General features: G+C 43.0%; 1 protein-coding gene across 1 annotated transcript in view; it reads left to right on the forward strand.

Annotated features, from left to right (window-relative positions):
* LOC102836256 (melanoma-associated antigen B4-like) overlaps positions 1–11,985 on the forward strand; it is a 26,081-nt gene extending 14,096 nt beyond the window's left edge. Inside the window, exon 2 of the mRNA XM_006835662.1 lies at positions 10,971–11,985. Coding sequence (XP_006835725.1) covers positions 10,971–11,985 — 1,015 coding nt within the window. The remainder of the gene's footprint in view (positions 1–10,970) is intronic.
* Positions 11,986–20,783: the final 8,798 nt, after the last annotated feature.

Consider the following 20,783-nt stretch of genomic DNA (forward strand, 5'->3'; position numbering starts at 1 on the left):
CCTGAGATCCTGAGGAGAGCCAAGGATCGCATGGAGCTGATCTTTGGCCTTGAATTGAAGGAAGATAGCCCCAACAGTAACTCCTGTCACTTCGTTAGCATGTTGAATATTGCCAAAGGAAGAAGTCTAACTGGAGGCAGCGGCTTGCCCAAGACAGGTCTGGCGATGACACTCTTGGGCATAATCTTCATGAATGGCAACCGAGTCAGTGAAGATGAACTCTGGGGATTCCTGGGTTTGTTGGGCATCTATGCTGGAAAAGTGCATTCAGTTTTTGGGGAGCCCAGGAAGTTTATAACCAAAGATTTGGTGATGGAAGGATACCTGGTGTTCCGGAAAGTGCCCAAGAGTGATCCTCCATGCAATGAATTCCTATGGGGTCCACGAGCTTACGCTGAAACCACCAAGATGAAAGTCCTTCAAGTTTTGGCCAAGATCAACAATACAGATCCCAGCTCCTTCCCTGCTCTGTATGAAGAAGCTTTGAGAGATGAGGAAGAGAGAGCCCAAGCCAGAGCTGTTAATGCTAGAGCTGGTGCACGTTCCAGGGGCAAGTAGCCTCTGTCACATGAAATGAAGTCTGAGCTGATTCTTCACTTGGTCGTTGAAATGGCTGTCATGCTTTTAAGGAGTGGGGTCTGATGTGGGGCTGAAGGAAGCAAAATGTTTATCTTCTGTGTATTCTTGCTGTACACGATTCACGTGTATTTCTATCTACATGTGTATCTGTATATATTAAGGCCTTTTGATTGTTGTGATTTATTTTGCTTCAGAATTCGAGTTTATGAATGGCATGATCATCACAGTTTTGTTGCTTGTCAGGTGTTAAACTTTTGGTGTTTATAAAACAACTAGCAGTGTTCAGTGTTTTCTGTAAGTTATAGAATGAGACAATATGCTATTGGAATAGAGATTTTCATGGAAATGTGCCACCAAGGTTGAAGTTGTTAGTTTTCCTTATCCATTTTAATATTACTTTTTATTAATTTAAGAGATACGCAAACACCTGTAAGAATTTTTTTTTTATATAATTTGTTTTGGTATTGTTCTGGAACATTGCATATTCTCTGATACCTACTGGATTTTTAAATTTTATTTATTTTATTTTTCATGAATTTTGTATTTTTGAGTTCATAATAATCATATGATTGCTGTCATTCATTAATTAAACAGAGTGTTTTACAATCAGGTTTCCAATTGCTTTCTATTATAGTCCATGCAGTCCCACAGTCCAACTAGGTAGGACTCATCGGTTTACTTTTGCATATGAAGAATTTGAGTATTCCTCAGGTTCACAATACTGGTAATATACAGAACTGGAAAAGAGCCCTGAAATGAATCTGTCTAGATCCTGTCCTCCTCCCAGACCATGTGTCCCTATTTTCTTCTCTCTACTACAAAAAGTAGGAGTCCTGGTGTTGGCACTGTGGATTAATACACTTGACTGCAAAGTCTATTTGAACTGCAAGGTTGGTGGTTCAAGCTTACCAGCTGCTCTTTGGAAACCCTATACAGGGGCACCATGGATCAGAAACAACTCCACAGCACAGAACAACTATAAAGTGCATTTCAGTAGATATAGATTGGCTCTCTGCCCAATTATTGGCGTGAAAAAAAAAAAAAAATTCCAGAGAAATGGTAGTTGTGGTTATGTGCTATGGAGTCGGTTCTGACCCATAACTACTCTGTACACTTCCAATAAAGGAGGAGAACTATCAAAAGTCTAAGCAAGGGCCCTAAGTGCTTGTGAGGAAGCCTCTCCACCTTCTAGGGGCTGCCAAGAGCAGTGCCCCTGTACTCTTCTCTTGGAGCCCCTAAAAGGACTAGGCAGAAATTCAGCATCCTGAATCTCCTCTAGGGAGGTAGAACTGGAATGTGAACCATAAAGACACACGCCAGCTTCCAGGCTAACTCAAGGGAGTAGGAATCCCTGGGCTTAAATTGAATCAAGGTCAGAAGCATGAGTGAAGAATGCAGGGGTCATCAAATTGACAACTGTGAAGTCTCAGAAACCCTCCTCCATCTTCCACATGAAGTCCTGGATATACAAGGTGGGATAACCACTGAAACAAGAGGTGGGTTTGAACTGCAAGGTCGGCACTTCAAATCCACCAGATGCTACTGGAAAATAATATACAGGGTTACTATGAGTCAGATCAGACTTGAAGGCACATAGCAAAAACAACACCTTGCACACATACCCTGCTCCAACACTACTCATATCCCCTCATCCTACCAGTCCTTGCTATTTTATTAAATGCTGTCCAGACAGTTACAACTCATAGGGACTTTGTACAAAGTTTCTTAAGCTGTAAATCTTTGTGGGAGCAGAAAACCTCATCTTTCTCCAGTGGAGCATCTGGTGGACTCACTCTAAAGACCCTGTGGTTCCCAATCCAGTGCTTATCCACTATAGGTGGAGCTCACTCTGATCTCTAATTCTTGGTTCTCAGTGGTCTTTAGGGGTGGTCTTTAGTCTGAGTGGTGTGGCTTCAGATTGGCTGTGGTTCAGGTCTCAGGATCCCAGTGGAGTTAAGGTGAAGACATGATTGAGGTAGTAGGAACCACTCAATTCAAAATGGGAAGGGCTTCATTGAGCTCTGTGAATGCCATTGATCTTGGGAGTCCAGGACAAAACTGGCAATCTCAAATGCTCCTTGACTTCTGCTCAATGGATTCAGGGAAATGAGGACCAATGTTTCAGACCCAATTCAATAGTGAGAGGAATCCAAGGAGTGGATGGGAGTTAAGGAAAAATACTTTAAGCGGAAATATGGAAATAACCCACCTGCTCAACCTCCCCACTCCATGGAATAAGAGGGGAAGGCTGATCCAAGTTCCCCTGTATTAGTACCATTCTGAAGCCAAAATAAAAATAACAGACTGAGGTGCCACTTTGTGTTTCCCTCCCCTGCACAAATTTCCAGTTTGCAAATTTTAGAATTTTTTATTTTATAAAGAAATTTAAGATCCTTGAATTAATTTTTTTGAGCCTTAAGTAGTTAAACTGGTAACAGAATAGGAGCATCCATGGAAATATTAAGGAAGTCCACAGTAACTGAGAACACGAGTCAGAGTGGAGAATACCAAAAGGGTTGTCAATTGTTGATCCCCTTATTCTTTATAAAAGCAAAATATACTTATGCCAAGATTTGTTTACGTTATCTCTAATTGTGGGAGAAAATTAGTTGTGATAATTTAGACCTCTTGTTGACCTAGTCTTATTTTCCTGAAACAGGAATTTAGCATAAGCTCTTTGGAAGGTTTCATGCTACTACTAGTGAATTTTAGGCAAAGGCCTGCTAACTCCTGCCCATAGATTTTTTTTTTAAACTATTTTATTGTGAATTATGTGAGAGTTTACATGGGATAATATTAGCTTTACATCCATTCCTACCCTATATTGTTTCATTGCCATGGTTATAATCCCCTCTGTGCATCATCAACCAACAAAAGGGTACACCCCTCAAGCCTGCCCCTTGGTTGTTATCATACAGCCCCTCTCCCTCTTTGGGAGAGGAGGCGGGAGTTGATGGTGGGCTAGGCATAAAAGCCACGCAGACTCCTGTCAGTGAAAGTACGGAAAACTGGGTGAAACAGATTCATAGGAGTGTCCTGGAACTCTGAATTTCACATAAAGTGATAAATTAGTAGTGCTTACCAGGAATAAGATTTAGAACAGAATGAAGACAGCAGGTTACTTCTGATTCAGGGATGCCAAATGGGAGTGAGTAGAGAAAGAGACAAGAGAAGGCTCCCAAGCATAAACAGCCAGTCATCAGGAGAAATAATCATGCTAGCCTTTGCTTTTCTTTTCCTTTTCATATCTTTTCTTTTGCTTTGTCTAATCATCTCCATCCTCATGACAAAAGGGGATACTTACATGACCAGGCACCCCCAGTTTAGGTCCTACACAGCACATGCAAAATTCTGTGAAGTACCAAAGGATTGGCACTGTTCTGTGATGCATGATGGAAGGATCTGCACCATGTATATTACCGTGCATTGTTGTTGTGAAGTGCTGTCGAGTCAATTCCAACCCATAGCAACCCAGTATAGGAGTTCCAAGGAGCAATTTGTGAGCTTGAACCACCAACTTTGCAGTTCAAATGGCTTTGCATTCTAGTGCATTAACCCACAACACCACACCAGGGAGGTGACAATAAGAAGAAACAGTTCCAGAAATCTCTTGTGAAGCAGATCTGGCCAACGCTGGGCAGATTCTCACTAGGAGAAACAGTGGCATGGACTGGTGGGATTGGGAGAAAAAGTAAAGCCGGAGTCAGATCACATTGGCACAGTGGGAACATCATAGAATTTCTCAGTCAGCTTTGAAGACAAGAGTCTATTAGGTCACACTAAAGAATTACTCATATTTTTCCTACAATTTTTCGTTTCTTCTCTTTTTATTGGGGGAGGGAGGGGAAGTTTCAAGCTTTATATATATATTTTTTTTTTTTTCAGAGTTTTAATAGAATTCAACTGTGGATTTTATACTTGATTTTTGGCCCTTGTCCACTCTTGTGGGAGCACTTTATCTCTGTGCCTCAACTAACAAGAGACAGCAACTTGAGTCATACAGCCAAGTTACAATTGCACCTTGTAGAACCTGACCAATAGTGAAAGAGGCAATACCACCTGTTATATACACGAGAGCTGTTCTCTGAATTGAGATGTAAGAGCAGTGAAAAGAGAAGCACATCTTCTGATCACACCTACCAAGAGGCAATTGCAGTGTGCTTAAGAATAAACCATCATACATTCATCTAATTGGTGCAAATACAACACCACCACAATGCCTAAAAAGCAGAAGAAAATTTCTGCTCACATGCAGAGACAAGACAGAGTAGCTAAAATAAATGATCAAAAAGAACATATAGGAATATCACTGGAGGGTGAAGAGGTTTTTTTAAATTTAGAGAATTTAGGAGAAAGTAATTGAGGTGTAGTCTAATATTCACAAGAATGGAATGTTTGAGTAAGTTGTTGTTGCTCACTATTGTCAAGGGTTGTTGTTGTTGTTAAGTGCTGTTGAGTCGGTTCCGACCCATAGCGACCCTGTACAGGGTTTCCAAGGCTGTAAATCTTTACAGGTGCAGAACGCCTCATCTTTCTCCCGCGGAGCAGCTGGTAGTTTCGAACTGCTGGCCTTAAGGTTCACAGCCCGATTCGCAACCACTACGCTACCAGAGCTCCTTAATAAGGGCTGTAAAAACAGCATATGTGGAGATGAGAAGGGGTCAGGCCTTGTTCTGGGATGCATAGTACCCATGCTTCTAGAGATGATGAAAATCAAACCCATCCTGCTCAAGGGGCCCTTAGCTTATGATCCTGGGGACCTATTTTTTAGTACAATTCTTACAAAAGGGACTCCTTTCCAAGCTGGAACATTAAATGCCACTTAAATGGTTGTTGTCACTATTGTTAAGTACTTGTTTCTGAATCATAACGACCTTGTAAAGGGTTTCAGAGGAGTGGCTACTGTGCTGGAGTCATGAACCTTGTGGTTCAAACAGACCTTGAAGTTCAGTACTACCCTCCGGTGACACACCAGAACTCCAATTTAGATGGTGGAGGACGCCCAGGTTTTTTTCTTTTACATCCTCTCTGCATCACCTAGTTTCTCCTTCAATGACTCCGTCTTCTCCCTGACTCTAGCTAGCTACCATCAAACTACTGATCCCTCTCCCATGGTTGAAAATCCTTTGCATCCCACCTCTAAGCTCCACAGTACTGACTCTGCTCTTTGTTCCTCTAGCTCAGAGGTGGAAGTTCCAGCCTCAATTAAGTATGCTTTTGTCTTGTTCTCCCCTGATGACTTTTTCCATCACTGGGATTCCTCATTTCCTGCATTGAATTCTTTCTGTTATATATCTAAAGTCGTTTCTATTTTCCTGGATAATATCTGGACGTTGCAGTCTGCCAATTATACTGATGGACTTTTTCACAGAAATGTTTTTTTCATTCTTAGGAAAAAAACTCAAGTCTCTCTTGAAGTTAAGGGTGTCCATGTTTCTTCATATCATTAATAAGCAAAACATAACAAAACAGCCTGGGACTCTGACATCCTCTAAGTAACTCTGTTGCTCTACTGAAACATAAAGACTTTGCACTCACTAGTATTTGTAGGGTGTCCTGATGTGGTGCTATAGGATAATCGCTGGAATTCTAACCAAGGTCAGTGGATCAAATCCACCAGCTGTTCTTCAGAAACCTTATACATGGTCCCTATAGGTTGGAATCAACTCGAATTTACTTAAAACAACAAAAACAACAAGAGTTTGTTTCTCTCTCTTTGTATGTCATGGTTTCAAAAAATTCATGGAAATATTCAATCATCTTTTCATTCCATTTTTGTGCAACCTTTTTGAAATCCCTCATATATGCGTGTGTGTGTATATATATATGAGCTCTGGTAGCGTAATGGTTACAAATCGGGCTGCGAACCGCAAGGTCAGTAGTTTGAAACTACCACCTGCTCCGTGGGAGAAAGATGAGGCGATCTGTTCCCATAAAGATTTATAGCCTCAGAAACCCTTTTCAGGGTCTCTATGGGTCAAAACCAACTCGACGGCACTTAACAACAACAACAACATATATGTGTAATTGTTGTTGTTGTGTGCCATTGAGTTAATTGTGACTCATAGTAACCCTGCACAGAGTTTCCAAGGAGTGGCTGATGGGTTTAAACTCCAAGCTTGTGATTAGGAGTCTAATGCTTATCCTACAGCAGCACACCGGGATTCCTACATATCTAATTATAAGAAAATAATAGAGACAATATATTCAACTTGTGAAAATTTTCAAGTATTAAAATAAAGCTCTATAGCATTACTTGTGACAAAACAACCCAAGTACTACTCAAAGGGATATATACACCTTAAATATATTTATTAGAAAAAAGCGGGTTAAAATTGACAAGTAAATTCAAACCCCTCCAACTGCCAGGGCTCCTTCAAAGTGTTCTACCAACCAACAACTAAGTGAGCCTTCATTTGAGCATTGAAATTGAAAGTACCAGGCAGTGCCATTAGAACAAATTGTCTAGGAACAAGTGCAACCAGAATGATCCTTGTAAGGGAGGATGGTGACATTTGGAAAATGTCTTTGAGAAGAACACACTATTATAAATGTCATGCCTTTCAATTTAAAAATACAATTAGAATACAACCATTTTTAATAAAGTATAAATTTTTGCATAGTGCCATGAACAGAAAAAGTTTACTTGAACAATACAAACTGAAACTATGTCCTAACCTACCCTCAAAATATTCCAGGACCAACCAAGTTTGGAGGGCTATTACATCAATTGGTCAGTGAAAAAAATTAATCTCTATCATATGCAAAGTCTGACAAACCACACAGAAAATGGGAAATTATTCAACTAACTATCTTCATAGGCCAGCTTGCTTTGTTACCAAAAACATAAGAGGGTACTCTTAAGAAAAGAACACCAGGATTAAGCTTATTCACATACAGACAAATACCATTAAAAATCCATAGCAGATCCAGTATAGCAGGGAATTAAATGAAGCAAGAGACTGAGTACAACTAACACTAAGATGATAACTCCTTAGAGAATACTATCAATTGTAAATCACTACAAATACACTGTGGACTGTCAGAAGTATGAGCAAATTTGTCTTTGAAGAAGTACAGTCAGAATGCCCTTAGAAAACAGGATGTGGAAACGGTGTCACAGTTACTTTGGAAATGTTAAGTTATCAGGAGGTACTAGCTCCTGGAGAAGAACATCAGGATTGGTAGACGATATGCAAAAGTGAGATGGATTGACACAGTGGCTACAACCGTCAGTTCAAACAGCAATGACAGTGAGGATGTCGCAGGACTGGGCAGCATTTCATTTCTTGTGTTGTACTCAAAATAAACAAACTATGAAGGTTTGGGGGCAAGGCAGGAATGATGCATGTGCTAGAGGGTAGAAACCTGTTGACAAGGCTGACGGGGCAGGCAATATACAACCAGAGGGAGATTGGCAGAGTAAAGATGGCAGGCTGGAGACACAGGGAAGAATGCAGTGGTTAAAGTGAATAGACGTAAATGCTGATAACTGTTAGTGCATACAAGGGATTGCAACCATGTAGTGAAACAAAGTATATGGTTTGTTGAATGTAAAACTGATGATCTGCTCTGTAAACCTTCACTCAATTCACAATACAAAGTTTAAAATAAATAAATCAGGGGTTGTTGTTGTTGTTGTTAAGTGCCATTGAGTCGGTTCCGACCCATAGAAACCCTGGATAGGGTTTCTGAGGAGGAGCTGGTGAGCTTGAACTGCCAACCTGACAGTTCAAATGGATTTGCAGCCTGATGCATTAATCCACAATACCACACCAGGACAAGGAAGAGAAAAGAATGAGAGAATAAGTGTAGTCGTATGATACATGATACTATAATATATATATATATATATATATTTTTTTTTTTTTTTTAATTCCAAAGCATGAAATATTCAGGAACTTGTTTATAGAATCACTATAACGAAGTTAAGAGTCGAGTTTAAACAAATGTAACTACTTAGATCACGCAATGGAAAATATACCATTCACAACACCAAAAACATACAGAACCTGCCTAAGTAAAGAAAAATGTACAGGGTCTTTAAAGTGAAACGAAGACTCAAATCTAGCAGTATGCTCTGCTTATTAATGCAGTAGAGATTATGTATTACAAAGCTATCGATTATTTATAGATTTCAATTATTTATAGATTTAGGGTTTTACCAAGAGCTGCCAAGACAAGGACGTATGTTGTGCTACTGTTTCTCTTGCACCAAATCAACTCTGGAACTAAAGAACGAAAGAAAAAAAAAAAGGGGGAGCAATGTGAGGAACAAGAGCAAAACAACACCACCAAAAAATAAGACACCTAATGTCAAATAGAGAGGACCCAAACAAAGCAATCAGGCTAAGGCATTTCCTCATCATCCCCTTTGGGGTTTTAAGAGTCTTGGTGGGTAGGGGAAGCCTGAATTCAGATTAGGGACAAGCTCAGGCCCTGCCAGACATCAGTGTGAAGTCCCTGAATGAGGACTGTAGGACCTACCCCATTAAAGAGAGCGGAACAGACAGTTAAAATCCTCCAGGTTCCCCCAGTGTGACACCCAGTCCTGGACACTGGCTGGCTTTCGTCGACAAGAGATAAACCCACAGAGATCCATTAGCATTGTCAGGATATGAAGTCCTCATGGCACATAACAACAACAACAACAAGTCTTAGGGCAACAGCCAGGTGAGACTGCACCTACTCGGAGTCCAGGTAAGATGCTGAGTGAGAAGTGAAGGTTCCATTCAGCTGAAGAGCAAAACCCACACACAGAGTCACGCCCTCAGTCCTCCACTTCTTATATCTAAGCCCCCTTTAGGGCCCAGACCCCTTAGTGTCGGCCCCTACTGATGGTCTTGAGAACCGCAGCTTGGCTGTCAGACTCAGGCTCCGTCTTATTCCTGACTAGGGAGTCCCAAGAAACATGCGTTTTGATCTGAACGTGGCTGAAACAGCTAGGAATGTCCCAGACTGTACCAAATATCAGTGAAAGCCCCCCGTGTAACTTCTGCAGGACCCCATAATACTGCTACCAAGGAAACTAGTTGTTGTTGTTGCTAAGTGCCATGGAGCCAGTTTAGATTCAAATTTAGCCAGTATATGGTGTCTGAGAGAGTCCATAAGTCCCCGCCCCAGCTGTCAGTCATTTTACGGTCCTTTGGGCGTGTCCGGAAGTGACATATGACTTCCCAGTTGGGAGGAGTTGAGGAGCACAGTCCCCATTTTCTGAGAAGGGCGGCCATTGTGTGACAGGAGCAGCCATTGTCCTGGAGAAGGAGAAGTTTCAGGAGCCATCAGGTGCGCAGGTCAGTGTCCTGAATTACAGTTGCTGGGCCAGACAACCCGCTTCCTCAGGGAACAGAAGAGACCCCATCTAACCGCACCCCACCTTATCCATGCAGTCAGACATGGGAGGAGGCGGTGGGGAGGTTTTTAGACCCAAATCTCCTTCCCTTTGCCCTCAGAGTCCCAGGCGATGAAGCGCTGCTGGCTTAGTGGGTTTCACATTCGGCTGTGAACCATAAGGTCTCAGTTCGAATCCACCAGCTGCTCTGGGGTAGAAAGGTGAGGCTTTCTGCTCACGTAAAGATTAAAAGCCTCGGGAACCCTATGCAGGGTTGCAGTAAGTCGGGACCACGAACACAGAAGAACAAAGACAGTGTGGAGTCAAGGGGATGACCTAGTACAGAGGGGGAACCCAGGGTCCCTCCACTGCGGACGTTCTTGATGTATCTGGTCAATGGTCAAGTCTAAGGTGCCCCACACTTTGTCCTCGGGGGTCTCACAGACTTCTGGGTCTTGGTTTAAGGGGTTGTCCTTTGGTCTGCAGTAGGGACTATCAGGAGTCAGGGTGAGCACGATGAGGTTGCAAGACTCTCCCAGCCTGTAAAATGGGGCGCCTCTGAATCCCTCAGCTATCAGGGGCACAGGGATAGATGCCAACCACACACAGGCATCTAGCTCCTCCTTGGGAATCACAGAGAAGTGAGGGCTTAGGTTTGCGGGAGTGGGCACATCCCATCTTAGCAGAGGCAGGAAATTTAGTCTCTCCTTGGAGTTAAATAGAGGGACATGAGTGAGGACTGGTGTGTCCGTCCACCGTGGGCCCTCTGTGGGTCCTGTCAGCACTGGGTTCCTCCTCCCTGCAGTGGTGGGCTGATGTTAACATTCACTTTCTCCCCTGGGGTCCAGAGAGGTTTAACAGATTACCATCTGAGTAGCAAAGGGAAATGAACCTAGACCCTGCCAGCATTCTACATGGTGGTAGTCCTGAATGTGAACTGAGAAATCCCCCTACTGAGGAAGAGAAAAAGCCCCACTTAGGACACCTGAGGTGAGACGCAGTAAGCCACAGGTAGATGTATTAGGCTCTGAGCTAAGGCTCACTCTAACTTCCTCGACAGGTTTCTCAAGAGAGACATCATGCCTCGTGGTCAGAAGAGTAAGCTCCGTGCCCGTGAGAAGCGCCAACGTGCCCGTATTGAAACCCAGGACCTCCAGGGTGCTGAGGCCTCTGCTACCAAGGTAGAAGGGTCTCCCTCTCCCTCTTCGGTTTTGGGGAATACCCCCCAGAGCTCCCCTGTGGCTCACATTTTGCAAGAGTGTAAGAAAGGCCCAGTCACTGCCACTACTATTGCAGCTATTTTAGCCAGAAAATCTAATGGAGATGCCAAATCCCAACAGGAGAAAAATCCAAGCACTGACAACGAAGAATCTTTCTATATGAATTCAAAGAAAGATCCTCTCTCCTTGAAGGTGAGCCCTTTGGTGGAGTTCATGATCGATAAGTATAAAAATAAAGAGCCCATTATGAAGACAGAGATGCTGCAGCTTCTCAACGAAAATCATGAGGAGCAATTCCCTGAGATCCTGAGGAGAGCCAAGGATCGCATGGAGCTGATCTTTGGCCTTGAATTGAAGGAAGATAGCCCCAACAGTAACTCCTGTCACTTCGTCAGCATGTTGAATATTGCCAAAGGAAGAAGTCTAACTGGAGGCAGCGGCTTGCCCAAGACAGGTCTGGCGATGACACTCTTGTGCATAATCTTCATGAATGGTAACCGAGCTACTGAAGATGAACTCTGGGAATTCCTGGGTTTGTTGGGCATCTATGCTGGAAAGGTGCACTCAATTTTTGGGGATCCCAGGAAGTTTATAACCAAAGATTTGGTGATGGAAGGATACCTGGTGTTCCGGAAAGTGCCCAAGAGTGATCCTCCATGCAATGAATTCCTTTGGGGTCCACGAGCTTATGCTGAAACCACCAAGATGAAAGCCCTTCAAGTTTTGGCCAAGATCAACAATACAGTTCCCAGCTCCTTCCCTGCTCTGTATGAAGAAGCTTTGAGAGATGAGGAAGAGAGAGCCCAAGCCAGAGCTGTTAATGCGAGAGCCGGTGCACGTTCCAGGGGCAAGTAGCCTCTGTCACATGAAATGAAGTTTGAGCTGATTCTTCACTTGGTGGCTGAAATAGCTGTCATGTTTCTAAATAGTGGGGCTGAAGGAAGCAAAATGTTTATCTTCTTTGTATTCTTGTTGTACACGATTCACATATATTTCTCTCTGTCTACATAGATATCAGTATATATTAAGGCCTTTGAAATGTTGAGATTTTTAATGTAAGATTTATTTTGAATATGTGTTTATGAATGACATGATCATCACTGTTTTGTTGTTTGTCAGGAGTAAGAGTTCAATTTTTGGTGTTTATAAAAGAACTTGAGAAATCTTCAACATTTTCTTTATGTTCTAGAATTAGATAACATGTTATTGGACAGAGGTTTTCATGGAGATGTGAAAGAACCCTACATTAAAACAGGATAAAAAAAAACTGAAGGTGCCATTAAGTTGGCAGTTTTTAGTTTGCCTTATGTATTTTAATCTTACTTTTTATTTATTTAAAAGATATGCACCCACCTGGAATCAATTACATGAAATAGAATGGTTTTTGTTTTCTTTTGGTTTTGTCCTAGAACATTGCATATTCTCTAATATCTGCTGGATGTTTTGTTTTTTTAATTTTCATGAACCTTGTATTTTTTTAGTTCACAATAATCATATGATTGCTGTCATTAATTAATTAAACAGAGTGTTTTCCAATAAGTTTTAAAAGTGCTTTCTGTTACAGTCCATTCATTCCCACAGTCCAACAAGGTGGGACCCATCGGTCTACCTTTATAGATGAGGAATTTTCCTATTTCTTAAGTTCACCAGACTGGTAAGTGACAGAATTGGACCAGAGTCCTGGACTGAATCTGTCTAGATCCTGTCCTCCTCCAAGCTGACCTTGTGTCTCTATTTTCCTCTCACTACTACAAAAAGTGGAGTCCTGGTGTGGCGCTGTGGGCTAATGTGTCAGACTGCAAAGTCGTTTGAATTGCAAGGTCAGTGGTTCAAACTCACCAGCTTCTCCTTGGAAACCTTATACAGGGTTACTGTGAGTCAGAATCGACTCAATGGCATTTAACAAAAACAACACCTACAAAAAGTAGGAGACCAGGTGTGGAGTTGTGGGTTGCAAAGTCGGTTTGACCTGCAAGTTTGGCGGTTCAAGCTCACCAGTCGCTCCTAGGAAACTCTATACAGGGTCAGCACATAACAACAACAACAACTATAAAATGGTTTTCAGTGGTTTTAGAACGGTTCTCTGCCCAATTACTGGAATGGACATAAATCACCAGAGAAATAAGAACACAATAAATGCCTTAATAGTATGCATAAGAATCAAATCATTTTCATGAAAATATGACCATCTAGATATGCAATGTTAAGCTACAGGTTGTCAGTGCAACCCACCCAACTGCACTGCAGAGTAAAGGCCTGGCAATCTGTTTCTGCAGTGATTATACCCAAGGAAACTCCATTCTGTGGCAGTTCCAGGTCGTAACATGTTCTCTTGCAATCAACTGGAGGGCATCAGGTTAATATAAAATGGTACTTAAGTTTTCTTGCTAAGTAGAATTTTGTCTAATTTGGGTATCTTTGAACTGAATTAAGCTTTGCAATATCCCCCCCCCCACCTTCGCCACCATGCACCATGAGACCAACCCTAACCACCTCATGTAGGTTGTCTGCAATGAGAGTGTCTTGATCTGTGCCTGGGACTCAGGTCCATATAGATACGAGATTCAGTTTTTAGATACTGGTATAAGGTTGTAGGAAAATCAATTGACCAAATGTCGGTTTGAACTGAAAGGATGGCCGTTCAAACTCACCAGAGGTTCCACAGAAACCCTTTACAGGGTAGCTGTGAGTCGGAACCGACTCGATGGCACTTAGCAACAACAACAAGGTAAAGATCTATAGAGAGCTCTGATAAACCAATAACCACAATGCAATATGGTCTTGAGAGCCCCGCTCCTAGTGTCAGCCTCGGAGGCCCCCTACACATCAGACTTGGCTTGTAGGGGGCACTCCAGTGGTCTTAGCCTGTTATGATGTTCCCTGACTTCCATCTAGGAAGTGGCCGGGGAAGGTACAGCTCTGGTGTGAAGGGCTGCGTTCTTTCCTTCTAGAAGGAGACTTGGGTTCCCAAGACTGGATGGAAGTCAAGGTGAAGACCCTGAATGTGGACAGAGGGGTTCACTTAACCTAAAACGGGGGAGGCCCTACAAGGTTCAGTCCCTACTGCTAACTTCAGTCTGAACAGTCTCAGAATGTGAATGGACTTGGTCTAAAGCAGGAGCCCCACCTTCTAAGAGGGACGAGAACTACCAGGAGTCTAGGCAAGGACCCTTAGTGCTTGTGAGGAAGCCTCCCGCCTTTGAGGGCCTACCAAGAGCCCTGCCCCTGCACTCTGCTCTTGGAGCCCCCAAGAGGATTAGGCAAAAGTACAGTGTCCTGAATCCCCTCAAGTGAGGTAGGGAGGGCTGGAGTCTGAACCATAAAGATACACGCCTGCTTCCAGGCCAAATCAAGGGAGTAGAGTCAAGGTCAGAAGCGTGAGTGAGGAATGCTGGGGCCTTCAAATTACAACTGTGAGGTAAGTCCTGGATAGGCAAAGTTAGCAGTTCAATTCCATCAGATGCTACTGGGAAATAATATACAAGTGACAGACCTGACTGATGGCACATAGCAAAAACAACACCTTCCACAAATACCCCTCTCCAACACCACTCACATCCCCTCACCATACTAGTCCTTGCTATTTTGTTAAATGCTGTCCAGTTAGTTACAACTCATAGACCTTCCTAGACTGTAAATCTGGGAACACCAAACCGCCTCTTTCTCCTGTGAAGCATCTGGTGAACCCTATGGTTCCTAATCTAGTGTTTATCCTACAGAGCCACTGCAGGTGGAGCTAACTCTGATCTCTGATTCTCAGCTATCGGTCAGGGTCTCAGGATCCCAGTGGAGTTAAGGTGAACACATGATTGAGGTACTGGGAACCACTCAACCCAACATGGGAAGGGCTTCATTGAGCTCTGCGAATTCCATTGAACTTGGGAGTCCAGGACAAAACTGGCAAGTTCAAGTGCTCCTTGACTTCTGCCTATATGAGCTCAGGGAAATGAGCACCTTTGTTTCAGACCCAATTCAATAGAGAGAGGAATCCAAAGAGCAGGTGAGAGTTAAGGAAAAATCTATAAGCGGAAAGATAGAACTAAGCCACTTTCTCAACTCCACCACTCCCTGGAAGAAGAGGGACCAAAGTTCCCCTTGTGTGATCTTGGGAAGCTCAGATCAGAGATAACAGACTGAGGTATTTCTCTGTGTGTTCCTCTCCTGGACGTGAGGTCCTTGGACTAACTGGGAGGCTTACACAGCAGATGTAATATAGACAGTTATGATGCGCTGAGTTCCCTAAGTAATCATCCCCACCTCTGTTTATAGACCTGGAGGACATGACATGCTGATGCAGTAAGTTGAAGACAATTCCTCCCAGGGCATCTCAGGAAGGTGAGGGGCCTGTTCAAAGGAGTCAGCCAAGGTGAGGCTCCTGAGGGAGGACTCAGACCTCCAGGGAACCCAGGACAGAATGGTCCTTACTGCACTAACATCACAGGGACAACTGGCCATGAGTGAGACCTGAACTGCCCCTACACTTCCTTCTTGTGGGTCTCTAAATGCTTTGAGGTGTCTAATTTTGAGGAACAAAGTGGAGGGAGTATTGGCTCTGTCAGGAGTAGATATAATGGTCCTGAAAGTAAACTGTGAAGATCTCGCCCTCTTCAAGTACAGAGTGTCACTACTAGCAATCCTGCTGTCCATGCAGTAAGCCCGACATAGAGCTAGCACACTGCAACTAAGCTTTACTTGAGTTTTCTCTCAGGGTCTTGACCAAGAGAACAGAAGCCTTGCGGTTTCCTAGAGCAGTGACCTGAAAGAATTCTGCAGAGATGTCCAATTGACTATTAAAGCCAAGGAGGAATCTCTGGACTGCTCACTGCAAGATCAGTGGTTCAAACCCACCAGACACTCCTCAGAAACCCCATACAGGGTCACTATATGTTGGAACCCACATCAATGGAGTGAACAACAACAATGGAGGTCCACAATGTCTGTGGTCATTCCATGGTTGAATTTTGTTTCAATGTGAAAGACCTTGGTTCCGTTACTGGCAAATGCACCTCACATACAGCTAATACCCATCTGTCATTCGTGGTTTGCATGCTACTATGATGTTGAACTGTTTTTTGTCATTACTTCTGAGCAAGGCAGACTGGGAGGAAATGCCTGGTGATCTATTTCTGAAAATCAGCTGATGAATCACAAAGGTCCAAATTACAGACAATCATCAGCATGGCCCAGACCGGGCAGCTTTCCACTGTATATGTTGCTATGTGCTGTGGAGTCAGTTCCCAGTAATAGTGCTTCTGACATTGTAAATCTTTATGGGAGTAGAAACCCTCTTACTTTCACAGTGTGGCTCATGGGTTTGAACTTCTGACCTTGCAACTAGCAGCCCAATGTGTAACCTAGTACTACTACCAGGGTTCCTTTGAAGTATTTTACCAACCAACAAACAACTAAGTAAACCTTAGTTTAAACATCGAAACTGAAAGTACCAGGCAGTGAGAAAAGAACAAATGGTCTTGTAAGAAATGCAACCAGAATGCTCCTTCTAAGGGAAGATGACAAGACTTGGCAAAGCAGAGAGTCAGCAAAATAGAGGAAGACCCCAATGAGATAAACAGACACAGTGGCTGCAACAGAAGACTCAAACATGACAACAGTTGTGAGGCTGGCACAGGACCGGCAGTGTTTCCTTCTGCTGTGCATTGAGTCCCTATGAAACAGAACTGACTCAATGACACCTAACAACAACAACAACAACAACAGTGAGAACAAGCTTGTACCTATAGTTATGGAATCCTGGTGTGGCGCTGTGGGTTAATGCGCCAGACTGTAAAGCCGTTTGAACTGCAAAGTTGGTGGTTCAAACTCACCAGCTGCTCCTCAGAACCCTATATAGGGTCACTATGGGTCGGAACCAACTTGATGGCACTTAGCAACAACAACATAGTTATGGAGGGTTGTTGATGCTGAGTGTCAAGATTTAAGGTTTATTTTCCCATTCTCTGTATTATTTTATATGCTTGCAAATGTCTGTGATATGCACTATTATAAATATCATGCTTTTCAATCTGAAAACCCAATTGCAATGCAACCATTTTAAATACAATACAATGTGTTGCATAGATCAATAACATGGGGAAAAAGTTTAATTGAACTATACAAACTGAAACTGTAGCTCTAACCCAAGTCACCCTCAAAATATTCCAAGACCAACCATGTTTTTAGGCCTCTTACCACAAATGGTCGGCGAAAAACTAGTCACCATCACAATGTAGTGTTTGTGAAGCAGGCTGCTAACCTCAAGGTCTGCAGTTCGAAACTACCAGCCATTCCGTGGGAGAAAGATGAAGCTTTCTGCTTTACATAAAGATTTACAGCCTTAAAAACCCTATGCAGGGTCACTACGAGTCGGAACCGACTCCACAGCTCATAAGCCACCAGCAATCATATGTAAAGAGTCCTGGTGTGGCCTTCAAGATGATGTGCTGGACTGAAACTTTGGATTGAACTGCAAAGTCAGTAGTAACGACAACTCATACAAACCATACAGAAGAATGAGAAATTGTTCAATCACCCTTAAAGGCTAGCTCTGTTTGATACAAAAAATGTATGAGGATACATAAAAAAGAAGAACACCAAGATCAGGCTTACTCACACAGAGACATACATCTTAAATGCATTCATGCTGATCCATTATTGCATGGAATTAAATGAAGAAATAGGCTGTATCCAAGGAATACAAAAATGAAAATTCATTAGAAAATACCATCTGTTTCAAATTGCTATAGATATGCTGTGGACTGCCAGAAGAATGAACAAAATTGTCTTGGAAGAAGTACAGTCTGAATACACCATAGAAGCTAGAATGGGGAAACCGTCTCAGTTACTTTGGATATGTTATCAGGAGGGAGAAGCTCCTGAAGTACATGTTCAGTCAATTTGTTATTGTTGTTAGGTGACATCGAGTCAGTACAGACTCAGAGCGACCCTATGCACAACAGAATGAAACACTGCTCAATCCTGGGCCATCCTCACAATCATTGCTAGGCCTGCCACCACTGTGTCAATCCATTTCATCAGCAGTCTTCTTCTTTTACTCAGGACCCTCCACTTTCCCAAACATGGCCATTCTGGCTTCCAAGGAACACTCTGGCTGTACTTCTTCCAACACAGATCTCTTTGTTCTTTTGGCAGCCCATGGTACTTTAATATTCTGCTCCAACACCATAACTCAGATGCATCAATTCTTCTACTGTCTTCCTTGTTCACTGTCCAACTTTTGCATGCATATGAGGCTATTGAAAATACCATGGCTTGGGTCAGGCACACCTTAATCTTCAAATTGACATCTTTGTTCTTCAACACTTTAAAGAGCTCTTATGCAGCAGATTTGCTCAATGCAATATGTTGCTTGATTTCTTGACTGCTACTTCCATGAGTGTTAGTGGTTGATCCTAGCAAAATGGAATTTTTGACAACTTAAACTTTTCTCTATTTATATGGATGTTATTTATTGGTCCAGTGGTGAGAATTTTTTGTTTTCTTTACATTGATATTAACCCATACCTAAGACTGTATTCACTGGTCTTCATCAGTAAGTATTTTAAGTCCTCTTCACTTTCAGCAAGCAAGGTTGTATCATCTGCACATCGCAGGTTCTTAATGAGTCTTCCTCCAATCCTGATGCCACTCTTTTCTTCATATAATCCAGCTTATCGGATTCTTTGTTCAGCATATACATTGAATAAGTATGGTGAAAGAATACAACCTTGGAGAACACCTTTCCTAGATTTAAATTACTCAGTGTTTCATTGCTCTGTTGGAAAACCTGCCTCTTTGTCTATGCACAGGTTTCTCATGAGCACAATTAAGTGTTCAGAAATATTCATACTTAGCAATGTTGATCATAGCTTGTCATTATGCACACAATTGAAAGCCTCTGAGTAGTCAATAAATGCAGGTAAACATCTTTCTGGTATTCTCTGCTTTCAGCCAAGATCCATCTGACATCAGCAATGATATCCCTCATTCCATGTCCGCTTCTGAATCCTGAACCTCTGGAAGTTTTCTGTCACTGTATGGTTGCAGCCTTTTAAAAATTACCTGTAGTAAAACTTTACTTGCATAGGATATCAGTTATATTGTCAGATGATTTCTTCATTCCACTGGGTCACCGCTCTTTGGAATGGACACATCTATTCCAGTCAGTCGGCCAAATTTCTTGGCATGAATGAGTGACTGCATCCAATGCTGACTAACTTTCTTGAAAGATTTAAATTTGTATTCTATTGATTCCCGGCGCCTTGTTCATTGCCAATTCCTTCAATGAACCTTGGACTTCCTCCTTCAGTATCACTGGCTCTTGATCATATGCTGCCTCTTGAAATGATTGAACATAGATCATTTCTTGTTGGTACAGTGACTGTGTATTCCTTCCATCTTCTTTTGATGGTTTCTGCATCATTCAATGATTTGCTCATTGTTGTTGCTGTTGTTAGGTGCCATCAAGTTGGTACCGACTCATAGCGACCTTATGCACAGAAGAACGAAACACTGCCCCATCCTGGGCCAACCTAACTACTGTTGCCACGCTTGAGTCCATCAATGCTGCCAATTTGCTCATAGAATCCTTCAATACCTCAAGTCATGATTTGATTTTTTTTTTTTTTTCAGTTCTCTCAGCTTGAGAATTGCTGAGCATGATCTTACTTTTGGTTTTCTAGCTCCAGGTCTTTGCACATTAGATTATATTTCAGGCCCTGCCAGAAATCAGTGTGAGGTCACTGAACGAGGACTTTGGGGCCTAACTCCACCAGCTTCGCCAAGTGTGGCAGCCAGTCCTAGACCCCCAGGCTGGATTGTCTAGAAGAGATATACCCACAGTCTTACATCAGCAGTCTCAGGGTGTGAAGATCTCTAGTCTGAGGGCAACAGACAGGTGGGTTTGCACCTACCAGGAGTCCAGGTAAGATTCTGGGGGAAAAATGAGGTTCCATCCACCCATAAGAGAAGAACTCACAGAGTCCAGCCCACAATACCCCACTTCTCAGAGCTTTGCCTCCTTAGAGCTAAAGCCCCTCAGTGTTCAGCCGCTAGTGTCACCTTGGGAGACCCCTGGTTTGGTGCCATGCTCTGGTTCCCTATTAATCCTGACTAGGGATTCATAGTAAATGAGGGTCTAGATCTGAATGTGGCTGAGTCAACTAAGAATAAGAGAAGTCCCAGACCGTACCAAGAGTCACCAAAAAGCCCCCGTGTAACTTCTGTAGGACCCCATAATACTGCCACCAAGGAAAAGAGTTGTTGTTGTTGCTAAGTGTCATTGAGTCAGTTTAGACTCAAATTTAGACAGTATAGGGTGTCCAAAGAGCAGCTCCGGAAAAGAGGTAGCCCATAAGTCCCCGCCCCAGCTGTCAGTCATTTTAGGGCCCGGTGGGCGTGTCCGGAAGTGACATGTGACTCCTCAGTAGGGAGGGGATGGGGAGGCAGGCCCCATTTTCTGAGAGGGCAGCCCTTGTCTGAGAGGAGCAGCCATTGTCCTGCAGAGGGAAAAGTTTCAGGAGCCATCAGGTGTGCAGGTCAGTGTCCTGAGTTACAGTTGCTGAGCTACACTCCCCGCCCCCCGCCCCGGGAACAGAAGAGACCCCCACCTAGCCGCACCCCACCCCATCCCTGCAGTCAGACATGAGGGGGGGGGG

This window comes from Chrysochloris asiatica, unplaced genomic scaffold (genome assembly GCF_000296735.1).
Source record: "Chrysochloris asiatica unplaced genomic scaffold, ChrAsi1.0 scaffold00018, whole genome shotgun sequence".
In the NCBI taxonomy this organism is placed as follows: domain Eukaryota; kingdom Metazoa; phylum Chordata; class Mammalia; order Afrosoricida; family Chrysochloridae; genus Chrysochloris; species Chrysochloris asiatica.